This window comes from Solanum stenotomum, chromosome 1 (genome assembly GCF_019186545.1).
Source record: "Solanum stenotomum isolate F172 chromosome 1, ASM1918654v1, whole genome shotgun sequence".
NCBI lineage: Eukaryota > Viridiplantae > Streptophyta > Magnoliopsida > Solanales > Solanaceae > Solanum > Solanum stenotomum.
Genome location: NC_064282.1, coordinates 8,627,884 through 8,654,735, shown reverse-complemented (window position 1 = coordinate 8,654,735; position 26,852 = coordinate 8,627,884). Strand labels below are relative to the sequence as shown.

Here is a 26,852-nt window from a genome sequence, read left to right as displayed (position 1 = left end):
CAAACATAGGGGATTTGAGGTGATGCCTATAATAATAAAATAATAATAATTGAGTGATATTTATACTTGGCATGATACGTGTATTGGATCCTAAACTTGACTTCAAATTTTAATTTTGACCTTCAACCTTTATAGTGCACAAACATGCATTTTAATTATTCAACTTTTTAATAAATAAATACGCGAGTCATAGTTGACAAAATGCGTGATGTGCACTTATTTTGCGTGCGTTAGGAGTAATTTTCGAGGTCCAAAACAGTAAAAAAATACTGAAATCACAACTCTACCCTTAATGAATCCCTTTTTTATACTATTCTTTATATTTCCAAATCAAAATCTCATTTTTTCCTCCTCTTTCAAACCAAGATTTTTTCCTCTCTTTAGAACGATTTGTACTCATATTTAGTGCAAATGGCTTCTATATTTTTTTGTCATTGTGAAAAAAGAGCTATAATGAAGATTTCTTGGTCCACAAACAATTCAGGTTGGATATGGTTCCATTTAAGACATCTTTTTTTTGTTTAAATTTTAGTTCTCAAGATTCAATTTTGATAGTGAATTTGTTCTTCTTAAACAAGTTGGATGCAAGTTTTTTAGGTGGTTGAACTTGATTATACTGAACACGCTAGAATTGCTATTTCGGGATTACAAAAAAGGATTAAAAAACATGACGAAGAAAAGGAAAAGATTAGGAGGAATTAATTTTGATTCTTGTATATAAATTAAAATTAATTATGATTATTTTTTATTTTTAAAATCGACGTATAAAATATTTAATTAGTTGACAACCATTGAGTGACTCACTAATACACGTTGGAGCGTTTGCCTTTCACGCTCTTTGACTGCAAAAATCGTCTGTTTATTTATTTAAAAGTTGAATAGTTAAAGTGTCTGTTTGTGCACTATGAAAATTGGAGATCAAAATTAAAATTTAAAGCTAAGTTTATTGTCCAATATATATATTATGCCTTTATACTTTAATAAAATAAAAATAGTATTTGAATGCAATTTCCAAACATGAATAATTATTTAGGAAATTAACTCCTTGAAATAATTCAATTGAGTGTATATTTACCGCTGTCACATTAAGAAAACCAGTAGTTTTTCCAACGGCGTCGCATTGTATTTCATTTTATAGCATTAGCGGAGTTATCAAGCTCTCTGCAACACTATCATCATTCAAGCAGCTGATACTCAAACATGGCGGAAACTGAAACCCTAGAGTCCTCTCCTCATCCACCTCAACTTTCCGACGACAATCCTACCGGAAACGAAGACCAAGATATGCTCGACGCCGACAAATCCGCTAAAGATTTAGATTCTGATTCTCAGTCCGACTCCGACTCCGACTCCGATTCAGAAGATGATGCACATCAGAATACACAAATTCAAGCACTTAAAACTGAGCTCTTAAATAACCCTTCCAATTACGACACTCATGTCCAAGTAATATCTCTTCCCCTACTCATTCACTAAGTTAGTAGGAAGAAAAACGTGTTCCGGAAAATAGTTTCTGTATCATTTGATAGTAATACAAGCACTGGGTGTCACTAAGGTGTTAATGCATTGATTGCAAGATTGACAATGATGTCTAAAGAGTTGAGATATTAGTAAAGAAATTTTTGAAGGAAAGATTAGATACTACATTCTTACCCTTAAACATAGATGCATCTTTTTGGTGCAATGATTTATCTTAGGTGAATTGCACTTTCTTGTAGTTAAACTTTTGTAGCACGGCCTCAGGGTATGTTCCATTTATAAAACCCATAAAAAAGATTGGTAGAGAGTGAATTTCATCCGTAAGTGAGAAAAGTGATTTTGTCATTTTGGCAAAGAACAGTTTCTTTTGATAATGTAAGGTGACATGCCTCGGAGGACAATTTCCTCTACAACAAGCACATCTCACATGTTCATTAAACTTTGGGTTGACCTGTGGCTGTGATGATAAATGGTTTTTCATTTTCAGAAGCAATGAGCAGTTGGAGTTATTTTCTTTAATTTTTGTAACATATATGTTTGTTAATGTTTTGTTGTGGCTGTGTAGTACATAAAAGCTTTAAGGAAGCAAGGAGATATCCAGAAGCTTAGACAAGCTAGGGAAGCCATGAGTGCTATTTTCCCTTTGAGTTCAGAGATGTGGCAGGAGTGGACAAAAGATGAGATCTCTCTTAGTTCAGGGTATCACTTTTCTTTTTTCTACTGTATTTATTTATTTTTGTTGATAAAATTACTGTTTTATTTCTAGATAAATGCTTTTTCTTTGCTTTTTTTTTGGTGGCTGTTTGAAGAACTACAAATATTTGTACCATATGGAGGCATCTTTAGTCTGTAGGTTCTTTGTAATAGGACAGTGGATAAACGTGAGGGACTGTATAGGTTAGGGCCATAGGAAGGCTAGAAAAGGACAATACAGAAGATCTATGTGGAGCTTATTCAGGATGCATTACATTCTATTGCTCTACTATAGTGAATGCTGCTCCTGTATGCTCAGTTGGATCTCTAAGTAGTGAAGGGAGCAGAACAAATAAAAAGCAGAATGTTTTTTTTTCTGTAAATATCGTATTTTCCTTCCCCAAATAATACTTATCTAGTGGTCGCATTTTCTTGCGCTCTCATTTCCACTTTATTGAGAACAAGACTGAAGTCGTCAGCAACATCCAAAGTGGAGATTGGAGATCACTATGTAGTATGTCCCCAAGCTAAAATAGTGAACACCATTGTCTACTTTGAAACAAGATTTTCTTTTTCCGGTTAACAATTTGACTTGTGGACGTCCTACTCAGTATTCTCCATTTTCCGGATGATGTTTGCATAGGTGATTTCCCCTATAACATGCTTGACCTGTCCTGTCTAATTTGTAACTTTTCTTACATGTTCTGCTTTCCCCCGCAGTGGATGATTGCTTTTCTGTTTTTTTTTAAAAATAATATTTCATTGTATGCACTTGTTTTTTTTTAAAAAAAGTACCAGTCTGCTCTTTAAGATAAGGTGAGAGAAAAAAAATAGAAGAACCAGACTAGATGAAGAGGGCCTTGGATTTATTTATCATTGCTGTTGATTTTTGGATAGCTTAATATTGAAGTTCAAAGGAGAAAAATCGCTGATGGTATCAACACTGGGTATGTTATTGTTGTACTGAAGAAACTGAACGTGTGGAGAAGTCAAAGTGCAGAGTGGATAAGGAACTAGGGAAAAGATTTATGATTTTCCAATCTACAACAGAATATGGATCTTCATTTATTAGAGAACTTTTTTCCTTTTGGAGTTAGCTTTATCATATGAGCCATAGTAGACAAAGGACGGGGAGTAGGTCTGGACAAGGAAGAAAAAAGATTCATGGTAGGTGAAGACAAATGGAATGGAGCTTTTTATATGGAGTAATGCTCAAATCTGACTTTTTTTCTAACAAATTTAGATGTTAGATAAAATGACGGGTATGTTTGCACAGGCTGATAGATACGTAAATGACATGGAGTATATTCTTCCACTATTCATGTAATATGAGTGTTTCTGAGACGCACAAATTCCCTTGATTTATTCATTCTTTTCTCAAATAAACAAACAAACTATTATGGTGTATATACTTCCCCTGTTTAACTCAGTGACATATAATGAAACAGGAAAAGAAGCCACTTTTGCTGTCTTATATTTTAATTTGCATGTCTTTTTCGCAGGCTCAATGCTCTCCCTACAATTGAGAAGCTATTTGATTGTGGGGTGTCCGACTATCTGGTAAGCAGTGTGTTAAACTTGAAGAGGATTTAGGGTTGAGCCAGGCTCTGGTTCTAGTTTGAAAACACTAATGCTTTCTAGTTGTCCGTGCTATATGCAAGCTGGCTCACTTGGGAGATCCAAAATATAATTGCTTTGTACCTGTGCCTAGTGACTTTAAGATAAGCTAAATTGTTATTGAACCACTTTATTGTTTAAGAGTTGCCTTGTCTTTATTGAAATGAATTTGATGGAAAATCTAGTTATCAAATATTTATTTGTATTGCAAAAGACACAAAAGATACAAGAAGCCAGCCCTTGGTAAAGTAGAACTGTAGAAGAATCTGTGTTAGAAACCTTTCTGTGATTTTGTAATAATCATTTTTCTTGTCCTGCTGCTTAGTATGATGGTTACTTGAAGAATTTAACCATCCTACTATTTGGAGAACTTCCAATAGTTTCTTCATTATTTATGGGGATGGAATCAAATAAGTAATAGTTCAAAGTTGTATTCTGGTTAGAACTTTTTCTTGACAAAGTTAGGCATTCTGTTAAGAAGACATCAAGAAAGATGTGAGGTTACAAAAGTACAACTTCCATAGCCCCTTTACAATGTATCAAAATGTTCAGTACTAATAACAGGGATTAATTTAGTCCCCTCCCCCAAAAAAATGGTAAGAAAACATCAAGCTTTAAGAGAATGATTTGGAGTTGGGATTCCTTCCAAACATCTTCAATTCCTTTCAGTCCACAAACATCAAAAAATAACTGCAGGGATCTGCTGAAGAACTTTTGGAAAAGAAACTTTTCTTTGGTTTTTCTGCAATATCTGCATAACATGAATTGTCCCAATTAATGCGGGAGTTAGGCACACGTCATGGGCTGGATCTCTGCCACAAGCAAAAGCCTGGTATTTGAGTGGAGAGGGGCAGAGAGGTGTGCCCATTATCTTCCAAGTTTCAAACAGCACTGGCCCTTGGGGATTTCTCGGTTACCAATAAGAGGAAAAAAATGGATTGTCCTGATTACTTTTTCATGTGAACAATCATCTCTGTTACTGTTTTATGAATACACGAAATGGTTTGCTAGAATCAAAATAAATGTACTGATAGTTATTTGCTTGATGCAGTCTGTTGCGTTGTGGTGCGACTACTTAAGTTTTGTTCAAGAGCACGACCAATCAGTCCGTACGCTTTCTGCAGCTGGAATTTCCAAGGCAAGAAATCTGTTTGAGCGTGCCCTTGTTGCTACTGGTTTGCATGTTGCTGAAGGCAGCAGGATATGGGAATTATACCGGGAGTTTGAACAAGCAATTTTCCTTACTATTGATGAAACTGATGCAGACGTAAGAGCTTGACACTTCTCTTTCTTTCCTTTTATGTGTGCCGTTGTCTCTTAAGCCTTTAAATTTAAAAGATTTAGTTAGAGTTAGCCCTATCTAGTTTGAGACTGAGACACTGTGTTGTTGGTACTGTCAAAGAGTTGGATGCCGTTCTTTCTTTATTTTAGCGCTTGTTTTTTTAAGGTTGTGTACGTCTTCCACCTCCTGTCCCTCTTTGTTTCCTTGCAAGCATGAGAGAATTTAGAGGCATGATATTGCATGTTTTTGTTCAATGTTCATAAATATATTTCCCTTGGGAAGCTGGTACTCTATATCATGAGTCGTGTGCTTGAGGAGCTCGCTGCTATTCAATTTAAGAGCTTTTCTAAAGCACTGTTTATGATATTTTACTGGCTTTTAGTTCCCCCCCCTCTGGATTAAGCATGGGGTAGTAAAAATGATTGCTGCATCTTCTTGTTGTTCCTCTGAAGCAACTTTCACTCCCACCCCCTCCCAAAAGAAATTAAATGGGTTAACTTGTGTCATTGTTTGACTGTCAAGAGATCATGAACAGATACAAAGAAGAGGTATACCTCAAATGCTTAGGTTGCTTTTACTGTCATGAGACTGATATGGCTTAATATTGGAGTTCCCTTTAGAGAAGCATACTTCAACAACTAGTAGTAGATTGAAATGTTATGATACTTAAATACTGGGAAAGCCTATTTTCCTTATTGAATGAAGACCGTGAAAAAGAAAGCACATATGGAGTTGTTCTCTTTTATTATGAGTTCACGTAATATTTCGTTCAGTTCAGTTATTTGATTGAGTTAATGTCAAGAAACTTGTATCTATTTTTAGTAACTTCAGTTAGTTAAGCTGTGACTTGAATTTTAGGTCAGAGGTTTTGGTTTCGCAAAGATGTCTATACGTATCTGTGCTGAAGATCAGAGAATGTGAGATCTAGAACTTTCCTCAATTGATAGTCTGTTCTTATATTTGTGTAAAGAAGATTGCCGTATGGCGTTGGTGTTTCCATATTGGACAATGTTTGATGATAACTTGATCTTTATTTTTTTTATTTTTTTGATAACCCAACTTGATCTTTATTTTTTTTATTTTTTTGATAACCCAACTTGATCTTTATTTATTTAGCACATTTGATTGTTGATATTTACTGTTGATGTTCCTTCTCAAAAAAAATATTTACTGTTGATGTTTGCTTCATTTAACACAGTCGAGAGAGAAGCAGGTCCAGCGAATTAGGAATTTATTCCATCGCCAGTTGTCTGTTCCTCTTGCTGATCTATGTTCAACTCTCCTCACATACAAGGCTTGGGAAGCAGAACAAGGAGCCAATATTGATGTAGACTCCAGTAACTTGGATGGACTCTCGCCACAAGTTGCCTCTTCTTATCAAAAATCCCTCGACATGATGAATGCGAGGACTCATCTTGAGAATCAAATATCTCATAAAGTTGCACCTGAATCAGAAAGGCTTCAACACTTTATGGTGCATTCCTGATACTCTCTTCTATATTATACCAAGTTGAAACAGGACTAAAAATTGGTTATTTAACAATGGTTGTGATGTGTCTGGGAGATCTGCATAACATGAAAATGGAGTTTATCTAACAGGCAATGGAGCAATTTAAAATCATTAAGGTGCAGGAGTTTGATTTATTACAGAAATTCAAATGATAGTACTTCTATGAAGAAGAAATTAGTTGCATATGATAGGTGATATATGTCTGCTGTCTGCATTCCTGAATACATATTACAAGGGAAAAGAAGGAACATAAAAAAAAACTGTATTTCTTTTTTTACAGAAATAGTATCTTAAGTTTGTTGATTGCTTGTTCATTTTGATTGATTTGAGTGCCAGAGTAAGATTGTGTTGCTGATTGCCTGATCATTTTGATTGATTTGAGTGCCAGAGTAAGATTGTGTTGCTTATGTGTAACTTTTTGGCTGTTAAGGTCTAAAATCAAGAACAGGCTTTTTGGCTGGTTGGATTTTGGCTAAGGCACTTAGACTCTATCTTTGTATTCATAGAAGTAACATGGATAACTGTTGAAATTAGGCAATCCTGTGTGAGATGAACCCAAACTTCAACCACTATAAGTACAGCATAGCATCTTTAGTGATGTTATTGACTTAATCATATTACCAGATATTTTAGACTCAATTATCCGTGAAAATTGTTGATGCATGGTGTTTTCCTGCAGGACTACTTAAAATTTGAGCAATCATTGGGGGATCCAGCGAGGATACAGATCTTATATGAGCGTGCCATAACTGAATTTCCTATATCTAGTGAACTCTGGCTTACTTATACTCACTACATGGATAAGACGTTGAAGGTGGTTCTCCGACCTTCATCCTTTTAACTAATTTGTTGTTTCTTGATGTGAGGAAAACTGATCCAGCTCTAAGTAACGTACATTTCTTTGCAGACCTCCAGTCTTGTTCGAGACATTTACAAAAGGGCATCAAGGAACTGTCCCTGGGTTGGAGAACTGTGGGTGCGATACTTGTTGTCTCTTGAACGCGGTCGTGCTTCTGAGGACGAGCTATCTGCTGTATGTCTTCATTTTAATTTTGCTTGATATTGATTTCTAAGACTTAACTGTTCTTATGAGATATTCATCTTTTGTTATTGTGCTTTCACATTTATCTGCTCATTTATGATTGACATATTAGTGGAACACTCGTTTGTGTTTCGAGACACTAGCATAAGTTGGAATCTTGATTGTGTGTGTTATATCCTAGCAAAATGGAATGCATGTTCTTGTTCTTTTCTATTGTTTCCACTTGAAGACCTTCTCAAGACCTTCTGCAGTTATTTTGCTTCATCTACTTTCTATTTTTCCTTTTGAGGGAAGGGGGGTGTTGGATTTGACAGCCGTGGACTTATTTTTGACAAGGTAAAATTGTTGCTCTAAATCGGTACACAACAGGTGCAAGCTATGTATACGAACGTGAGCTAAGTCCCTTTGTAGCTGTAGGGAGAAGAGAAAATCAGTCCAACATATGCAAATCACGTACATTTACCAACTTAGACCAAAAGGTCAAAAGCTTTTTTGTTTTATTTTATAAAAGTAACAGTTAAGGCAAAAACCCTTATAACCTGATAAAAATGGATCTTGTGCCTAGCTCAAACCTAAAAGCTTGTTCATGCCGTGAGGATCGTCCAAGTCTCCAAGATCATATACAGTGTCATTTCCCATCCTACAGATGATGTGGCACCTGTCAATTCGAGTGTGGGAAATATACTATGGGACTGAGCATTGGGTAAACCAAGAATTAGGATAGGCCCTGGTATATACTGAATTAAAAAAATAGATCTTGGGCCTAATTTTGTTTTGATAGGTATCTTTGGGCACACCCCAAAAGCTAGCTCATGAGGTGGGAATTTCCCAAGACCATATAAAGAGTTCAATTGCTCACCCCACAAATGATGTGGGACTAACACAACTGTTTTTACTTGAGCTTGTGAACAAGTTACACCATTCATTAAAAACACTTGATTCCTCTTCATCAATTTTTTTTAAAGCTTCTTCAAAAAAGCATTTGATTCCTTTCTAACCAGGGTACCCAAAAAAATAGTCTCAGTTTTGGTGATCCATAGTGACTTAACGGCACCTTATGCCGTGCTTCCAGTCCTGCTTTTCCCCTATTATGTAAGCTTAAATTATCCACCGAGTTTAGAAGGCCGTGAGGGCGGGTCACAGGTGGATTTCTCGGTTATAAAAATAAAATAAAATAAAAAAAAGAAAATAAATTATGATCATAGAAAGTCTCTTTTCCCCTATTACGTAAGCTTAAATTTAGAAGACATCTAAACTTTATATAAGAGATGTCTCCTTCCTAACCTCAAAAAGTATGTATGGATTCTTTTTTAACCATATTGTCCAAATAATACACCAAGGATATTGTAACCCAAACTTGATTCTCTGCCTTGCCAACTATTGAGGGTTCTCTTCAAGTCGCCAGCATCACCAATTGAACTCCAAAAATGTTCCAAAATATTATCCAAATCTGCCATCTTTGTTTGCACTGCAAGTGATGGTTGACTGATTCTGAGGTGTCTTCACATAAAAAATATCTCCCAAGAGATTTTTTCTTCTTTATAGATTATCTCGTGTCAAGCAAGCACCATGAGCTGTATTTCACCCAAAACAAGCTACTTTGGGGCGCTCTTGTCTTCCAGATAATTTTCCAGGGCCAACACCTCTCTCGGCTGCTTTACCAACTTATAGCAAGATTTGACAGTAAATTTGCTATCCTTGTTACCCGTCCATAGCATGGAGCCCTTCAGGTTCTCTTCCAGACTCACTGGTTCCTGTTGCAAATATAACACTCATTTTCAGTCACTGAATATTCTTCTGATTTTAACTGTCATCTATTACCAGAATTACAAGCTGGAATAGTATGTTCCTTTGTGCATTCAACTTATCTGCTGGAGATCCTGGATTGACTCTGTCCGTTACTTAACCCATATTTTAAGTACTGACAGAATCCCTCATTGTTAAAAGAATTGGATATTTGACTCCTGATCATTTCCCATATATTCCTTAACTTGCTTGGAATTGAGATGTAATAGTAGTTGTTGTGTATCCTATATTTTCTGTATAGCTGTCTTGTTGCTTTTTGATTTCTGTCCAATTGTTCTTTTCCTTTTCCTCTGCTGTTTTGGTGCTATTTTATTTTGATCTGACTGAGCATATGAGAGTGTATTAGACAATGAGAAGAATTAAGTGCATTAGCTTCCACTTTCCATTCTGATGTTTGTAAAAGCACATGTATTGGTACTTGTGGCTACTGCCGGGATTCTTATTCATTTTCTTAATCAATGTTTCAGGTTTTTGAGAAGTCTCTACAGTGCACTTTCTCAAGCTTTGAAGAGGTTGGAGCATATGTCTTATATTGTTATCAGTAGTCAATTTTTCCTCTGCCCATTCCTGCACAATAGGTTTAGTATGTTATGGGTCAAAATTACGTAGGTCTTGCTGCGTAAGTGGTCTCCTTTTGAGATTTAAGAGAGAATGCCCACTTGCTGAGAACAAGGGAAATTCCTAAAGAGATTTAGGGATCGATTTTATAGAGTTGGTTCTAACCATTTGCTGTGTTGAGTGTGTTTTAAGGGTTAAAAGAAAAGTTTATTAGATTATTAACTTATTCATGTATATTGCAGTATCTTGATATATTTCTCACAAGAGTTGATGGCTTAAGGCGGAGGCTGTCTTTATTGACATCTGGAGCTGAAAGCAGCAACTTAGATTATATAATTATACGGGAAACTTTACAGGTATACTTACTAATTGCTCAAAAAAATTGACCTCCTGTTGGTGTTTACCCTTGCCTGGGAATTCAGTTTAGGTTTTGTTTGCTTCGCTGTTGGTTCTTGCTTTGCAGAGGATTTCACACAACATCCAAAATCAAAATTTTTTAATTCTTTTTCTTTTACAAGGTAAATAAGTTTATTAATGATGGTAAAATACTAGCTGTATACCAAAGGCTAAATTGGTTAGTGAAAGCATGAATGGTCAAACAGGCTCTTTGTACAACAAGAACAACCAATTATTCTTGGTTTATGAAACTTCAATGGTGGTGCTTGTGTGTCCTCGACTCCCCATCTACGTAAGCTTTAAGTAGACAGGGTTGATTTAACTTACTTTAATCACTAAATAGAGAGTTGGCTCAACATGATAGTTCTGCAAATTACATGTAGTGGTGTCCCTTTTCTTTCTAAGCCAACAATTATCACCCACTGTGATAATTGCTACACACTTTAGCCTAGGATGGAAGAGAATAGAATTTATTTTAACGTTGGGTTTAAGTCATTTGACATCACTAGATGGAACTCGAGCAAGTCTGAATGGTATGAATGGGTTGAAAGAAGCAGAAAGATGATGACGAGGTCAGTTATGAGCAAGAAAGCTATGGAATGGATATGTTTCTGCCTGAGAGAGGCTTCAAAAGAGCACAAAAAGGAGACGAGAAGATGGAAACTAGCAGATAGAGAGGCAGAGCTTTTTTGTACTAAGAAGCAAAATGAATATGGGAAATTTATGAGTGTGATAACCTTAAATAGTGGTGGAAGGTCGGGCTTAATCATACCGGAACTTGCATTAAATGCAGGGTGGGTGGATATTGCATTAAAGATTGAGAGATTCATTAAATGTCAGCAAAGAGAGAAGGAGCATTCCTTCTCAAGGGTGATGGAGGAAGAATACTCTTATGCTGAGGCTGTCCAACAGAGTAAATGGGGGAGCAGTAATTTAAGAAGAGCCGAGATAAACACCAAGAAAGGAAGCATTCTGATTACTAAGCCAGTAAATATTAAGGAGGAAGATCTCCTCAAGAGATGTCTTATAGGATATTGCACTGCAGGAAAGAAGGAGAAACCAACTCTGGCGGATATCAGGAGCTGGTCCTCAACAAACTGGAAAAAGGTCTTTGGAGTCGACATATACGAATTGAACAGCGAAATGTTCCTTTTCGAATTCCCCAATAGATACATGGCGGAATTGATCATCCAAGGCCAATGGAGGTGGAAGAGTAGCATATTTCATCTAGATTAGTGGAGTCCAACAACAGGTTGCACTCCTAGCCCCTCAACTGTGCGTGAAACTTGGATTAGAGTAGTGGGGATTCCATTGCATTTGTGGTCTAGGAAGGTCTTCCAAGAAATTGGGGATATGTGTGGAGGTTGGATTGAGACAGAAGAAGAAACTGAGCTAAAAAACCACCTGAAGTGGGCAAGGATTATGGTGAAAAACAACGGGAGAAACCTTCCGAAAGAGGTCTCTGTCGCTTGTGATGGAATTACATATTTTTTTCCAATTTGGGCAGAAAGCAAACCCAGATTCGAAATAAGGTCGGAAAGTGGAGGCATAGTCGCCGGGGAAGATGAGGTCTTTTGCCCAGGGAATAGATTTACCCAGAGGTCTGATGGCGTAAATATCTGCGACATAGTACCAAAATCCCATCCTTTTAGGGATTTTAGTACGTCGAAGCACGTGGGCTGTACTTCGACAGCTGGAAAGACAATGGGGAATGGAGCACGTGAGAGGCATGTGAGATTTTTAAATGAGAGGGCTGAACTGGGCCCATCAGGAAAGCCCAAGAAGAATAACAATTCTAAATGGCCCAGTGGCCCTGATTTTGCAGCACGTGTCATTTTTAATGATTTACAAGGGACAAAGATCGGCCACACAGAAACCCATAAATTGGCTAGTAACATAACAGCCTTGCACGTGTCCAATTCAGGCGAAGGAAAGCAGAACATGAACACAAAAGTCGTGACAGAGCTGCTGGAGGAAGAAATCAGGGGGGATTTGATGATAACGGGAGACCAACACACCTCTGGAACTATTTTTGGAAGGGGGATATTCCTACAAAAGTGAAATGCTTCACTTGGCTAGTGATAAAGAGAGCTTGTTTAACACTAGAAGTACTTCAGAAGAAAGGTAGGCAGTGGTCCCTAGGTGTTTTTTATGCAATTTGACAAGTGAAACTAACAGCCACCTCTTCTTGCACTGTAATTACACTGCTCAAATCTGGAATTTGTTCCTTAGCATCTCAAATCTGAATTGGACAATGCCAGAACGTACATCAAACGTGTTGAAGAGCTGGGTAAGGAGAGGGGGTACCAAGAGCCAGAAGAGATGGTGGAGGTTAATACCATCATGTATATGGTGGTCAATCTGGAAGGAAAGGAACAGTAGATGTTTTGACAATAGATCCAATTCCATACACAAGGTCAAATGGAATTGTATAGTGTCTCTACTTTTTTGGTGTAAACAGTTGTGTATAGTAGATACAGATCAGATTGTAGATTTGATAGGAAGTTTGTAATTGACACTTTTTGGTGGTGGCCAGCATGCCCTTAATGCTGAAGAATACAACCTTACCAGTTTCAAAAAAAAATTGAGCTCAGTAAGGGGGTTGATGGAGGGACCCTGGGCAATGTGTGGGGACTTCAATGTATCTAGGTACATATCTGAGAAGAAGAACTGCAACAGAAGAACTTAGGGAATGAGAGAGTTTTCTGATTTCATAGTGGACATGGAATTAGTTGACATGCATTTAGAAGACGCTGCATACACATGGTTTAAGGGAGATCAACAAGAGGCAGCCTCCAGAATTGATAGAATCATGATTTCTAAAGAATGGGATGATACTTTCAACAATTTGAAACAGATTCCTCTTCAAAGGCTGGGCTCAGATCATATACCAATAGCGTTGATTACTGGTTGCTGGGAGAGGAATAAAAGCTACTTCAAGTTTGAAAATTGGTGGCTGTAGTCAGAAGGATTTGTGGATAGAGTTAGAGAGTGGTGGAGCTCCTTCAGTTACACAGGAAGACCTGATTATGTTTTGGCATGCAAACTTAAAGCACTGAAACTTAAGCTAAAGGAATGGAAACAAGAAGAGGGTGGAAATCTGGGCAGTCAAAGAAGGAGATTGTTAGAGCAGTTAGCAGAATTAGATACAGAAAGGGTAAATAGAACTCTCACTGTGGAGGAAACGACAAAAAAAGCTGCAGTCTTACTTGAGTATGAAGAGCTAGTCAAGAAAGAGGAAGTTTCATGGAGACAGAAATCAAGAGTACTATGGTTGAAGGAGGGAGACAAGAACACCAAATTCTTCCACAAAATGGCAAATGCTCACAGGAGATATAACAATATAGATCAACTCATGATACAAGGAGAGGTTACTCAAGAGAAAGGCAGAATTGAAGGGGAGATAATAGCATATTATAAGAACCTGTATAGAGAAACACATCAATGGAGACCTTCTTATAATAACGTTGAATGTCCAATGTTGACTGAAGGGGAAAAAATGTCCCTGCAAGGCAGATTTGAGGAGAATGAAGTTCTAAATTGCCTAAAGCTATGTGCAGCCGATAAGGCTCCTGGTCCAGATGGGTACACAATGGGTTTCTTCATCAAGTGTTGGGATGTACTGAAGAAAGACATCATGGACATATTTCAAAACTTTTATGAGCAAGAAGTCTTCGAGAAGAGTATCAACGCTACCTTCATTGCACTCATTCCAAAGAAAAAAGGAGCCAACGAGTTAAGGGACTACAGACCAATTAGCCTCATAGGGAGCATTTACAAAATACTCTCCAAAGTTCTCATAGAAAGGTTGAAAGTTGTGATAGACAGACTGGTGGACTCACAGCAAATGGCTTTTATAAAAGGGAGACAAATTATGGATGCAGTGTTGATTGCTAATGAAGCTGTAGATTCCAGGATTAAGCAGAAGAAACCTGGCATTCTATGCAAGCTGGACATAGAAAAAGCATATGATCATGTGAATTGGAAGTACCTTCTGAAGATTTTAGAGATGATGGGATTTGGACAAAAATGGTTGAACTGGATCAGCTTCTGCATTTCTACAGTTAGCTTCTCTGTTCTGATTAATGGGTCCCCTAGGGTTTTTTCAAACTCAAAGAGGACTCAGGCAGGGTGTTCCATTGTCTCCTTTCTTGTTCTTAATTACTATGGAGGGGCTGAATAATATGCTCAAGACAGCAAATATGAAAGGATGGGTAAAAGGTTTTGATGTGGCTAGAGAAAATACAGAAAGCTTGGAGGTGACACATCTTCAGTATGCAGATGATACACTGATTTTTTGTGGAGCTGAGGAAGACCAATTCAAATAGTTAAGGGTGATCCTGGTGCTGTTTGAAGGGGTATCCGGGTTGCACATTAATTGGACTAAAAGTTCTATGTATACTATCAATGAGGTCTGTGAGAAATATAGGAAAAAAATATTATTAAATTGTGTTGTTGTGTCTACATTATTACATTGAGATCCTATTTATAGACACTAGAATACAATCCTTTATCAAGTAGGATACTAGTTACTATTCCTATTCCTATTCCTATTCTAAATAGGATTGAATAAATCTATTCCTATTCTAATAGGATTGTGTAAACCTATTCCTATTCTAATAGGAATGTATAAACCTATTCCTATTCTAACAAGGTCAACAACATAGACTTGTTAGCTTCAATTCTAGGGGGTGAAGTAGGTACTCTACCTACAACATATTTGGGTATGCCATTGGGAGCAAAATCCAAGTCCTTAGAAATTTGGAATGGTGTGATAGAGAAGTGTGAGAAGAAGCTGGCCAGATGGAAAACTCAGTACTTGTCAAGAGGGGGCAGACTGACCCTTATTAACTCAGTCCTGGATGCTCTCCCAACTTACATGCTGTCTCTATTCCCCATCCCACCAAGGATCACTAAAAGACTAGACAGCATAAGAAGGAAGTTCTTGTGGCAAGGAAACAAAGAGAATAGAGGCTTTCATCTAGTTAAATGGAATGCAGTGACAACTGGAAAGAAGAATGGTGGTCTGGGAATAAAGAATATGGAGCTACATGGCAAAGCACTCTTAATGAAGTGGTTGTGCAAATACTCAAATGAAAACCAAACGCTTTGGAGAAGAGTGATAGGTGCCAAATATGAGAATGAAGATAGTTGGATGACTAAGATTGTGACCACACCTTATGGGATCAGTTTATGGAGGTCCATAAGAGCATTATGGGAGGAAGTTAAACCCAAATTCAAGATGAAAGTGGGGAATGGGAAGATCAAATTCTGGAAGGATGAATGGCATGAGAAAGGTAACCTGGAAACTCTTCTCGCTGATATTTACAATCTGGCAATGTTCCAACAAAGAACTATTGCAGAACTATGGACACCACAAGGGTGGAATTTCATCTTCAGGAGAGAACTAAATGACTGGGAAGTGATGAGGTTGGCAGAATTCCTCAACTTGGTTGGAAACTTTACTGGACTTCAAGCATATGAGGATATGCTTTGGTGGAAAGGCAACAATAAAAGAGAGTTCAAAGTGCATTCAGCTTACAGGCTGATGGATCAATCAAGCCAGCAGAGTCCCATCTGGCCCTGGAAACAAATATGGAAGTGTAGAATCCCACACAAAGTCTCATGCTTTATTTGGCTGCTAGCTAAGGAAGCTGCCCTGACTCAGGATAATGTAATGAAAAGGGGGATAACCTTATGCTCTAGGTGTTTCCTATGTGTGGAAACCTTAGAAACTGTAAACCATCTATTTCTACACTGCAAATACACTCGGCAGCTTTGGAGGATTTTCTTGAGTCTTGAAGGCATATCCTGGACTATGCCTAGGAGAGTTACCGAGGCATTGTACAGCTGGGAGGAGGCAGGTGCCCTTGCAAAAGACAGAACTAGATGGAGAATTATCCCTGCTTTAATATGGTGGGCAATCTGGAAAGAAAGGAATTCCAGATGTCTTGAAGGCATAGAAAATAGTGTGCAGGATGTTAAACTAAACTGCATTTTGTTGTTATGTTTTTGGTGTAATCAATTATACTCAAATGACACTGCCTCTATAGTTGATGTTTTAGACAAAATGTAGAAATAGAGGAGGAGCGTCTAGAGTGCATCTGTATATAAGGTTTGAGTACAACCCATGTACTCTTGTGATATAATACATCGTTACCATTTTCAAAAAAAAACATGTAGTGGTGTCCACTATCATAGTTGACTGCTTAATTAACAGTTTTTTGTTTCCAAGAACAAGTTTCGACACGATCCTTAATGTTTCTTGCAATACTTCTAAATTTGTCTGTCAATATGGAAAAAGGCTTTTGGGATGAATATCTATGAGATGATGGACAATTGTTACCTCTTCGAGTTCCCAAACAGATACATGGCAGAACAAGTTCTCCAGGGAGAATGGATGTGGAAGAGAAGCATACTCAAGTTAGAGTGGTGGAACCCTACTGCAGGATGTGTACCTATCTCTTACAAGCCCAAATCCACTTGGATTAGGGCTATGGGTATTCCAATGCATCTTTGGACGGAAGAGACCTTCCACGAAATCGGAGAACTCTGTGGAGGATGGCTGGCGACGGAGGAGGAAACAAAGCTAAGAAACCACCTCAAATGGGCTAGGATCGAGACACAAGGGGATGATTGGAGCATGCCGACGGAAGTCACCATCACCAGAGAAGGAGTTAACTTCATCATCCCGATATGGGTGGAAAGGAAAACTCGCTTTGAGTTTGCGCCGGAGAGAGATGGACCAGTTGCCGGAGAAGATGAGGGGGCTAAAAGAAAGATCCAGCGGATAATAGAGCCTTCAACTTCTATATCCGAGAATCCTGAACATGATGGTGACGGAACAGGGGAGAAACATGTGGGGACAGCTGGAGAATTTTTTAAATTGACTGAAAGAGCACGTGATGGGCATGTGCACAATTTTAAAAAAAATTCCCCCTGAAACCTAATGGGCTGGACCATGCAAATATTATTGCTAACAATTTTAACCAGCAGCCCAAGGACAATCTATTCCAGGAGGTCATAGTGGATGAAACCACGGTGACTTATTTTTCAAATTACTACATGCAGAGAAGACAGGAAATACAGGAAGCTACACTTTTCACCTTTGAAGAACAACTAGAAATTGAAGGAGAGGAAGGGGAAAACGAAACTGCGCAACTGTGCGTAGCAAGTGAGGAAGTAACTGAAGATAAAGAACATGGGAAAATTGTCACAGGTGATTTTGAAACAAGTCATGAAATAATGGGGATGGAAAATTCTGGGGAATTATGGGATGTACAGGAGATCGAACCCCTTTGTACACAACAACAAGGAGCTCTTACTGAAACGGAGAGGAAGGCCACAACCTGGATTCATCAAAACTTACTGAAACTCCATAAGATGTTTGGAGTGGATTTCCAGGGGATGGAAGAGGAAGCACTTGAACTCCTTAAGCAGGTTGATGCAAGCAGGCAAGTAAGAAAAATGGAGAGGTCAATAGAAGTTAAGAGAACAAAACATAAAGGAGCACAAGAGTTAAAGAATCTGATATCCTTTGATGTTAAATTCAAAAGCAATGGAGACAGAGGGATGGGGAAGGGGAGCTCACAGAATACTCCATGAAGATCAAATTAATCTCATGGAATGTTAGGGGGTTGAAGGATCAGGGGAAGAGAATGGTGGTACAAAATATGATTCTGGATTGGAAAGCAGACATAGTCTGCCTCCAGGAGACAAAACTAGAAGGCAATGTACAAGAATTAATCAAACAAATTTGGGCAAGGAGATGGATTAAATATGCGTATCTGGAGGCCAGTGGAACCAGAGGTGGAATCCTAATACTATGGAACTCTAGAATTTGGGAAGGGGAAACTTTACAAGTTGGAGCCTATACTCTGTCTTGCAAGTTCAGGGCTCAGTTAAGTAATTTCGAATGTCATATTACTAGTGTGTATGCTCCCAACAGTCAAGTGGAGAGGAGGCTAGTATGGGAGAATTGGCTGATGTAAGAGGGTTGATGGATGGACCATCGGCCATCTGTGGTGACTTCAATGTTTGTAGATTTCCCTCTGAAAAAAGGGATTGTAGCAAGAGAAATTCAGCAATGAGAGAGTTCTCAGATTGCATTGAGGACATGGACCTCGTTGATCCACAGCTAGGTGGTGGAAGATATACTTGGTACAAAGGTGATAACCATACCACTGCATCTAGAATTGACAGGATTCTGGTCTCCATAGAATGGAATAATCTTTTCAATAGCCTAAAGCAGACTATTCTGCAAAGAGTGATTTCAGATCATGTTCCTATAGCTCTATTCTGTGGACACTGGGAACAATCCAAATCCTATTTCAAGTTTGAAAATTGGTGGCTAAACCAAGAAGGTTTTGTTGAAAGAATCAAAGACTGGTGGAATGCTTTTGAATTCTATGGGAAGCCTGATTACATCTTAGCATGTAAACTCAAAGCTCTCAAAGGGAAATTGAAAGATGGAGCAGAAATGAACAAGGAAATCTGAATTTGCAAAAGAACAACCTTCTCATACAGATGGCTGAGCTGGATTCACATCTAAACAGTAGAGCTTTAACAGAGGAGGAAATAGCCAAAAAAGCAACACTTTTCATGGAGTATGAGGGGTGCTTAAAGAATGGGGAAGTGGCCTGGAGGCAGAGATCAAGAGCTTTATGGCTCAAGGAAGGGGATAGGAATACAAAGTTTTTTCATCAAACTGCTAATGCCCACAAGAGATATAACCACATTGATCAGCTGGAAGTGCAGGGAGAGACCATATCTGAGCCAAATAGAATCAAGGAAGAAATCATTTACTTCTACAAGAAGTTATATACAGAACCTGAATAGTGGAGGCCTTCTGAAAATATCAGCAATCATCCTACCATTACAGCGGATGAGAATGAAGTATTGCAGGCTGCGTTCGAGGAGCAAGAAGTTTTTGAGTGTCTAAAGATGTGTGCTATAGACAAAGCCCCTGGCCCTGATGGTTACACAATGGGGCTTTATCTAAAATGTTGGGACATCATTAAACAAGACATTATGGGGGCATTCCATAATTTTGACTCAACTGGGATGCTTGAAAAAAGCGATAATGCAACTTACATAGCACTGATTCCTAAGAAGACAGGAGCAAAGGAACTCAAAGACTTCAGACCCATCAGCTTAATTGGAAGCTTTTACAAGCTGATTTCGAAGGTACTGACAGAAAGACTCAAGAGAGTTGTGGATAAATTGGTAGACAAGCAACAAAAGGCTTTTATCAAAGGCAGGCAAATAATAGATGCAGTGCTCATAGCTAAAGAAGCAATTGATTCCAGAGTGACCCAGAAAAATCCCGGTATATTATGCAAACTTGATATTGAGAAAGCATATGACCATGTGAACTGGGAATTCATTTCAAGTATGCTGAGTCAAATGGGTTTTGGTGGGAGGTGGACCAGCTGGATCAAGTTCTGTATCTCAACTGTGAAGTTTTCAATACTCATTAATGGGTCACCTGAAGGATTTTTCAATGCACATAGAGGGATCAGGCAAGGGGATCCCCTATCCCTTTTCCTGTTCATCATAGCCATGGAGGGACTCAACAACATGCTGAATATAGCTAAGATAACAGGAAAAATTCAGGGATTTGAAGTTAGCAAGGTTGCTGGAAACAGTGTAGAGATCACACATCTGCAGTATGCTGATGATACACTAATTTTTTGTGGGGCTGAGGAGGAGCAACTCTTGATAATAAGACTTATATTGGTGTACTTTGAAGCCATTTCTGGGCTCCATATAAATTGGAACAAAAGCCACTTGTATCCAATTAATGTGGTTCCAGAAATGGATCACCTTTTTGGTGTATAAATGTCTACTCCAATGAGACTGAGTCAATCATAGATGTTTTAGGGTCCATCTAGCTCCTGATTTAGCATTGGAAAGACTAATCTTTTTCTTCTTTTTTGTAAATATGGTTTTTCAGTACTTAGGTAGTACTGACTGAAATACAAATGTTACTAGTGTCAAAAAAAAATCCTTCTTCTATTGTCTCCTATTCTTTTCTCTGGATTTCCACAATTTCTGATACTTGGAGTTGGAATGACTTGCTATACTTCTATATCTCGATTCGACTATTGTGTTTCAGACTTCTTCATTTGAATAGATCTCAATTTCCTGATTACAGGCCTCCCATCTGGCCTTTTCATTTGTTTTAAACCAGTATTATTGAACTCAAATGGTTAAAGTGACACGCTTCTGCGCTGTCTTATCACTGAAATATTCAACATTTAATTTTGTTCTCACCTGTCCTCTGATGAAATTGAGAATTTTGCATGAACTCTATCTAAATAGTCATGTTAGGCCAACTGCTGCTTGATTAGCAATTGAAACTTCTTATACCATTCACACCATCTTAATTCTGCAATTTATCCTTGATATTCTTTCACGACTTTCTAATCTTGCAAGAAATAAATTTTTTTCACAACCCACAATGAAACTAAAGTTACTCTCCTTCTCTTCCAGCGTGCATCAGATTATTTGTCTCCACATCTGAAGAATACAGAAAGTTTTTTGCGGATGTACAGATATTGGGCCCGCTTAGAATCAACTCTGGGGAAAGATCTAGTTGCAGCCCGTGGTGTCTGGGAGCACCTGCTTAAAATCAGGTTTTCATGCACATGTTCTGTTATTATTAGAAACATCAACATGCAAATTAAATTAAGCTCAATAATTTGTAATATGATCCAAAATTGTCTTGCTTGTATTTTCGTTGTTGTAATATAATTTGTTTTGCAGTGGATCTGTGCTAGAGGTGTGGCAAGGGTACATAGCTATGGAAAGTGAGATGGGCAATATTAATGAAGCTCGATCTCTCTTTAAGAGATGCTACAGTAAACGGTTCCCTGGGACTGGCTCAGAGGTACGTTCTTGTAACAAACTGCTTATATCATGCAGTCAAATTCTGCTTCCTATTTGAACTGTCACCTAGAGCTTGTTGGTTGTGAAACATTTGAGCCGTTGAACTATTAACAATACCTATAACATGTTCATTTAATTTTTCTCAAACTACTACACATAATCTTTGGTTCAGTTCCATCTGATCCGTCCTTACTTTAGTCAGGAATTCCTTTAAGGCAAGGTGAACTGTTTAGTTACGATCTTATTAATTATATGTTTCTGGAGCAATCAATTTAGAAATGATTTTTGGGGCCATGAAAACAAACTTTTAATCTGCAGTACTGTGTGTTTGAGGTAGACAAGTCTGTAATTGTGCTTTGAAACATGGTTTTTGTCATGCTGACCTAATCTAATGGATAGGCATCTTGTATGAAAAGAAATTGCGCCTTGTACCGGAGAAATTTCTCTCTACTAATTAAGTACCATCAATTTTGCTATTTTATTGTGGAAACATACTTTACAAACGAACATGTGTCAGAGTGATTAGTTCTTGATTCTAGTTGGTGTTTTATGTGGCTCCTTTTGTGCTTTCCTTTACGCGTATCTGTTATATTTGATCTTTTACTGGATTGTTCTTTGCAGCCTAAGTTGCTATTTATTTCGAATTAGATGATACCCCTTCTTCTTCTAAAAAACAGAATCATTCAGGACATATGCAATTCATGGATTCGCTTCGAGAGAGAGTATGGCGAACTGGACAATTTTGACCTTGCCGTTAAAAAGGTAATGCAGGTTAATTTTATTGCTTCTAGAGTTTGCTCATATGTGTGTTAATTCGTGCTTCAGTTGTAGAGTAAGATGTGATGATACTTGGAGCTGTCCTTGATGTGCCATAGGGGAACATTACAAATCTCTAATTACTCAAGACTAGTAATTATGTTAGCTCTATCTTTCCATAATCAATAAAAAATATTAGAAATTTAGCAATCTGCCTGATGTTGCTCGCGTAGCTTGCGTCAGTGATGTAATTGTGCTTTTCTCTTTGGTATGCACCAGTCGCATTCTAGTAAAAAAAATATTTCTGGTGGAGCTACTCTTTTTTTTTGTGGGTGCATCACTCCTATTCTGATGGGAATATCTGTTCTCTGAGTATCTTATTGGTGGATGTTATTTCTGAGGGATCTGCTTCACCCTTCTCTAATTGTCTCAGGTCACTCCTCGCCTTGAAGAACTGCAGTTATTCAAACTACAAGAAGCTAAGAATGTCAGTGTGTCTGCAGATGATGGAGACAATTCTTCTAGGAAAAATGTGCGTGAAAAGAGGAAGCCAGTATCTAATTTAATTGAAGAACAATCTCCTGCTAAACGCCACAAAGATAAAGCTAAAAATGTTAAAATCATTTCTGAAGATGGTGAAGGCCACGCAAAAGAACCGGTCAAGGTAAATAATAAAAAACCAGATGTGGCTGCCAGCAAATCAGTGAGTGGAAGCAAAAAAGAAAACAAAGATGTCGCTTCAGGGAAACCGCAACAGTATAATGACCAGTGTACTGCATTTGTATCTAACCTTAACCTCAAGGTAGCTATCTGTTGATATTTCTTGAAGCCTAAACCCTCATGAATGAAATTGCATACCTTAGCAACCTTCAGTTAATTAGTTGTTTGTTACTGAGACAGGCAACCCATGATGACATACGTAGATTCTTCAGTGATGTTGGAGGAGTGGTTGCTATACGAATATTAACAGACAAGTTCACTGGCAAGTCAAGGGTATCTCTCTTTCTCTACCCATACACAGCAAGAAATTTAGCTTATTATTACCTGCTTAGTCTCAACAATGCAGTGTAAAGTACCTCATCTTTTTCCATATAATTATAAAAATTTACCCTCTAGTTCTTAATATGATACACCCACTAATTTTGGTGATTACTAAAAAGTACCCCTCGTATTTTTGTTGTTCTTTTCCACAACTCCTGGATCCAATTTCATGAGATACTCCACTATCTGGGAAGTCAAATAGTTTGTTCTTTTATTTTTGCCAACATTTTTACTATTTTTTTAATTTCTAAACATTGTGCATTCGAGTGTCTCTTGCAAAAATTCAATGAGTCGGTATATAAAATAAATTGTGAAAATTAGATGTCTGATCTACTTTGAGCAGTGTCATTTCATATAGGAGGGAGGAATCCTATTTTTTGTAATATATGGATAAGAAAAAAAAGAAGAAAAAGAACAGAATTGTCATTTGAAACCCATAGATAGTCACCTGTATTGGGTGGGAATGCACAAAAGTAGTTAAGTGAACAGTTTGTCTGGACACAGCTTGCACCTCCAGCAATTTCGAAATTTCATGATCCACTGAGAACTCATTCATCAGAATCAATTAAATGATTCTGACTAGATCCTCGGCCTAGATTGTGCCACTAGCTATTAGGATTAGTTCTTGTGAAGTTCTCAAAATCGTGGGACTTGTGCATAATTGAGTCTAACATTTTAACCTATAATATATGTGATTCATACTTGTTTTCTTCATTGAACATGTTAAGGGATTGGCTTATGTGGATTTCTCGGATGACAAACACCTGGCTGCAGCCGTGGCAAAAAACAAACAGACATTGCTTGGGAAGAGAGTGAGCATTGCTAAGTCAGATCCCAAGGGCAGAAAGAAAGGAAATGCTGCTCCCGGTACGTCTTTGAGACAAGGTATGGCTTGCTTCAGTTGTTTTCACAGTATTTGCACGTTCTTATTAGTTCCATTCTCTACCTTAATGCAATTACTTCATAGATACTTATTCATTCTGTGTCAACTTTTGGAGAAACTGGTGTAACAAGGTGAAATTCTAATGGATGCAAATACTGTTCCTTTTGGCGCATACTTGCCTGTGTTATTTAAATTCTCAAGGAGACGAAGACGTTTTTTTCCCCTTTTCTGGTTTTCTCTGCTGGAGCTTGAATACGTTTTCCAGTATGGATTTCTAATCTTTTCCCGTTATTTTGGCGTTCATGGTGCCTTGTTCACCTCTTTTCTAGTTTCCTTGGGTCTTTTTTGCTGTGTGTTTTCTATATCTAGTTCTGATTTCCTGTATCACTACTTCTATGTTTTGGCTTATGCAATGGTTAACCATTTGCAGCTTTTATTGGTGTTGAGCACCCGATATAGCTTACTGTAGAATGGACTATTATAATTTATAACAATGTTTCATGATCTGCATTTTGTCTTACTTTCCTTTAAAAATGCTCTTCATGTGTTGCTAATCTTGGTGAATCTAAGCTGAGGGGGTTAAAAATGGCAGGTGATAATGCTGATCAAACTACTGAGAGTTCAAAATCGGATGCCAAAAATTATGTTGAAGGTTCCGAGGATGGGTTTCAACCTTTTAGTCATCACCGGGCATCTAATATCCAGCTCAAAGGTAAGAATACGTTTGCAATGCCCAGAGCTGTCAGGCCACTTGGTTGGGTTGACAGAGATAAACCCAAACCAAAAGAATCTGACTCTGTGGAAGATGAAAATCCTAAATCCAATGATGAATTTCGAAAAATGTTCATCAAATCTTGAAATATGAGAAAACACTAGATATAGTTGTGTATGCTAAACTTTAGTAAGCTCTCTTATAGAGTTGTGTTAACCTTTTATGGGTATTATATTATGAGATCTAAACTTTATGATCTGATGACAACATTTTTTATTCCAATCAGCATGCTAATATTTGTCAATGGTAATACTTTTATGCGAATCAATCATGATTAACTATTTAAGATTTGGGATTCCCGCCCTTTACTTTTGAAGTAGAGTAAATGAATGAGGATGAGGTGGGGCAAATTTTGATGATGAAACAGAAAACTATGTGAAAAATGACAAGTCTACGGCAGGGATTCCCATGTCTAATCTGAAACTGTGGTGGTTTTCTTACACGACAAAACAAATCTGACACTAGAATGACAACCAACTTCATTTTTTTCCAGTACAACTATTTTACCCTTGAAACAAAAAACTGATTTTGAACATGTCTGGTCTTCAATTTTTAATTAACAAAATTTCACGTTTAACTTTGCTCATGGGCCAGTGGAGATCATTGATTTCAAAAGTCATTTGGTGTACTAATTTCTTCATCACATCAATATTAGTGAGTTATTTAAATACAATTATGAGCAACTCTTAAAATCTTTTAATGTTATAAGAAGAGTACATGTATCATGTATGTAGATTAAATCCTGTAAAGTGAAAACCAAATGAAAGGCAGATTAGATAATAAAGTCAACGAATAGGGAATATCATTGTACTTGATGATAGTAATACTCTTCTGTGCTAACTGTACATAAAAATACAGATTCCTATATTTTGAAACACTTTCGATCCATATATATATAAAGGAAATCGAGTTAATTACACTAAATGCTCCTACAAAACAATGATAGTTATGTACACTCTTCCATAATTCAATAAGTGCAATAGTAAGATGGAAGAAATTAAAAAATCCATAGTAAAAAAGGGTTGTTTTTCTCAGTTCCTATGCGGGTAAAAAGCATGTTTACAAGCAAGAATATTTTTTACTGTGGCGTGCATTCACTTACTTTTAAGAAAAGAGAAGAAAACACACTGCATGTTTCTAACTTTTTTTTTTTAAACCCTTTATTGGATCACTCAATTCTCTCACTCTGTATTTCAGCTTTCTAAACCAAACTTACTTCTCTTTACTCTTTATTTAGTTGATTATGCATTTTGTCTTCAACACCCCCCCCCCCCCCCCCCACCCACCCCACCACCACCACTACACTCACCACAATAACTAAATAAATATTTTCTCTCCATTCATTTCTATTTGTCACTTTGAACCTAGCACGTTTTGTAAGTGACAGTGATTAATACGAGTATTTTTCACAATATCAATGTCAATTGATGTAGCACTAGCCTTGCATTTTATGTGAAAAATTGCAAATAATTAAAAAGTTGTTGAATAATTAAAGGACTTTTTTTTAAAACCGACTAAAAAAAATAGGACAAATAAAACTAAAATGGGAGAACAATACCGTATAGGTTCTTGCATGACAAAAATCATAATGCTGGTTAGTTGTTAAAGTAAGAGAAATAAATTGAAACAGATGACATATCAGTAAGTTACAATAGGTTCACGTGGGAATCTATGATGATGACTAGTAAGTATGTATCTCTTTTCAAAGAATACAGTTTACACTAAGTATATAAACGTTATTATATTTCTCTATTTCTAAGTTATGTGTTTAATTTATTTTTTATAAAAACACATATACATAATGCATTTTATCAATAAATAAGAATTTAGTCAAATACACCTTAAGTAGGGCTGGACCAATCATCTGAAAGTTGCTGGTTCCATCAAGAATTAGAATCTCCAAATTTAAAGTTTTTTTTGTTGTCTCAATAAATTCAGATTATAAAAGCTGGTTCAGAATATTTACTTTTGATTCGCCTTTTTTTAAAAAAAAAAAATCTACATGGGCCATATATATTGTAGCATGTACTATATGGAGAATATATAAAGGATTGGAAGAAGAAAAAGCAAATTAGAGCATGCAAATATTCCCTATATATAATGAAAACTTGTCGTGTTTTATATATC

The 26,852-nt window shown here is 37.3% G+C and overlaps 1 protein-coding gene across 1 annotated transcript; it reads left to right on the top strand.

The window, feature by feature from the left end:
- Positions 1-1,135: 1,135 nt before the first annotated feature.
- LOC125875736 (uncharacterized) lies at positions 1,136-24,954 on the top strand. The gene is made up of 16 exons (XM_049556765.1): positions 1,136-1,446; positions 2,045-2,178; positions 3,675-3,732; positions 4,841-5,056; positions 6,270-6,545; positions 7,261-7,395; positions 7,489-7,614; positions 9,897-9,941; positions 10,230-10,343; positions 20,878-21,020; positions 21,151-21,274; positions 21,961-22,035; positions 22,463-22,831; positions 22,930-23,022; positions 23,799-23,955; positions 24,546-24,954. The coding sequence occupies exons 1-16, from the start codon at positions 1,201-1,203 to the stop codon at positions 24,809-24,811; spliced, it is 2,577 nt and encodes an 858-aa protein (XP_049412722.1). The 5' UTR covers positions 1,136-1,200; the 3' UTR covers positions 24,812-24,954.
- The last annotated feature ends 1,898 nt before the right edge of the window (positions 24,955-26,852 follow it).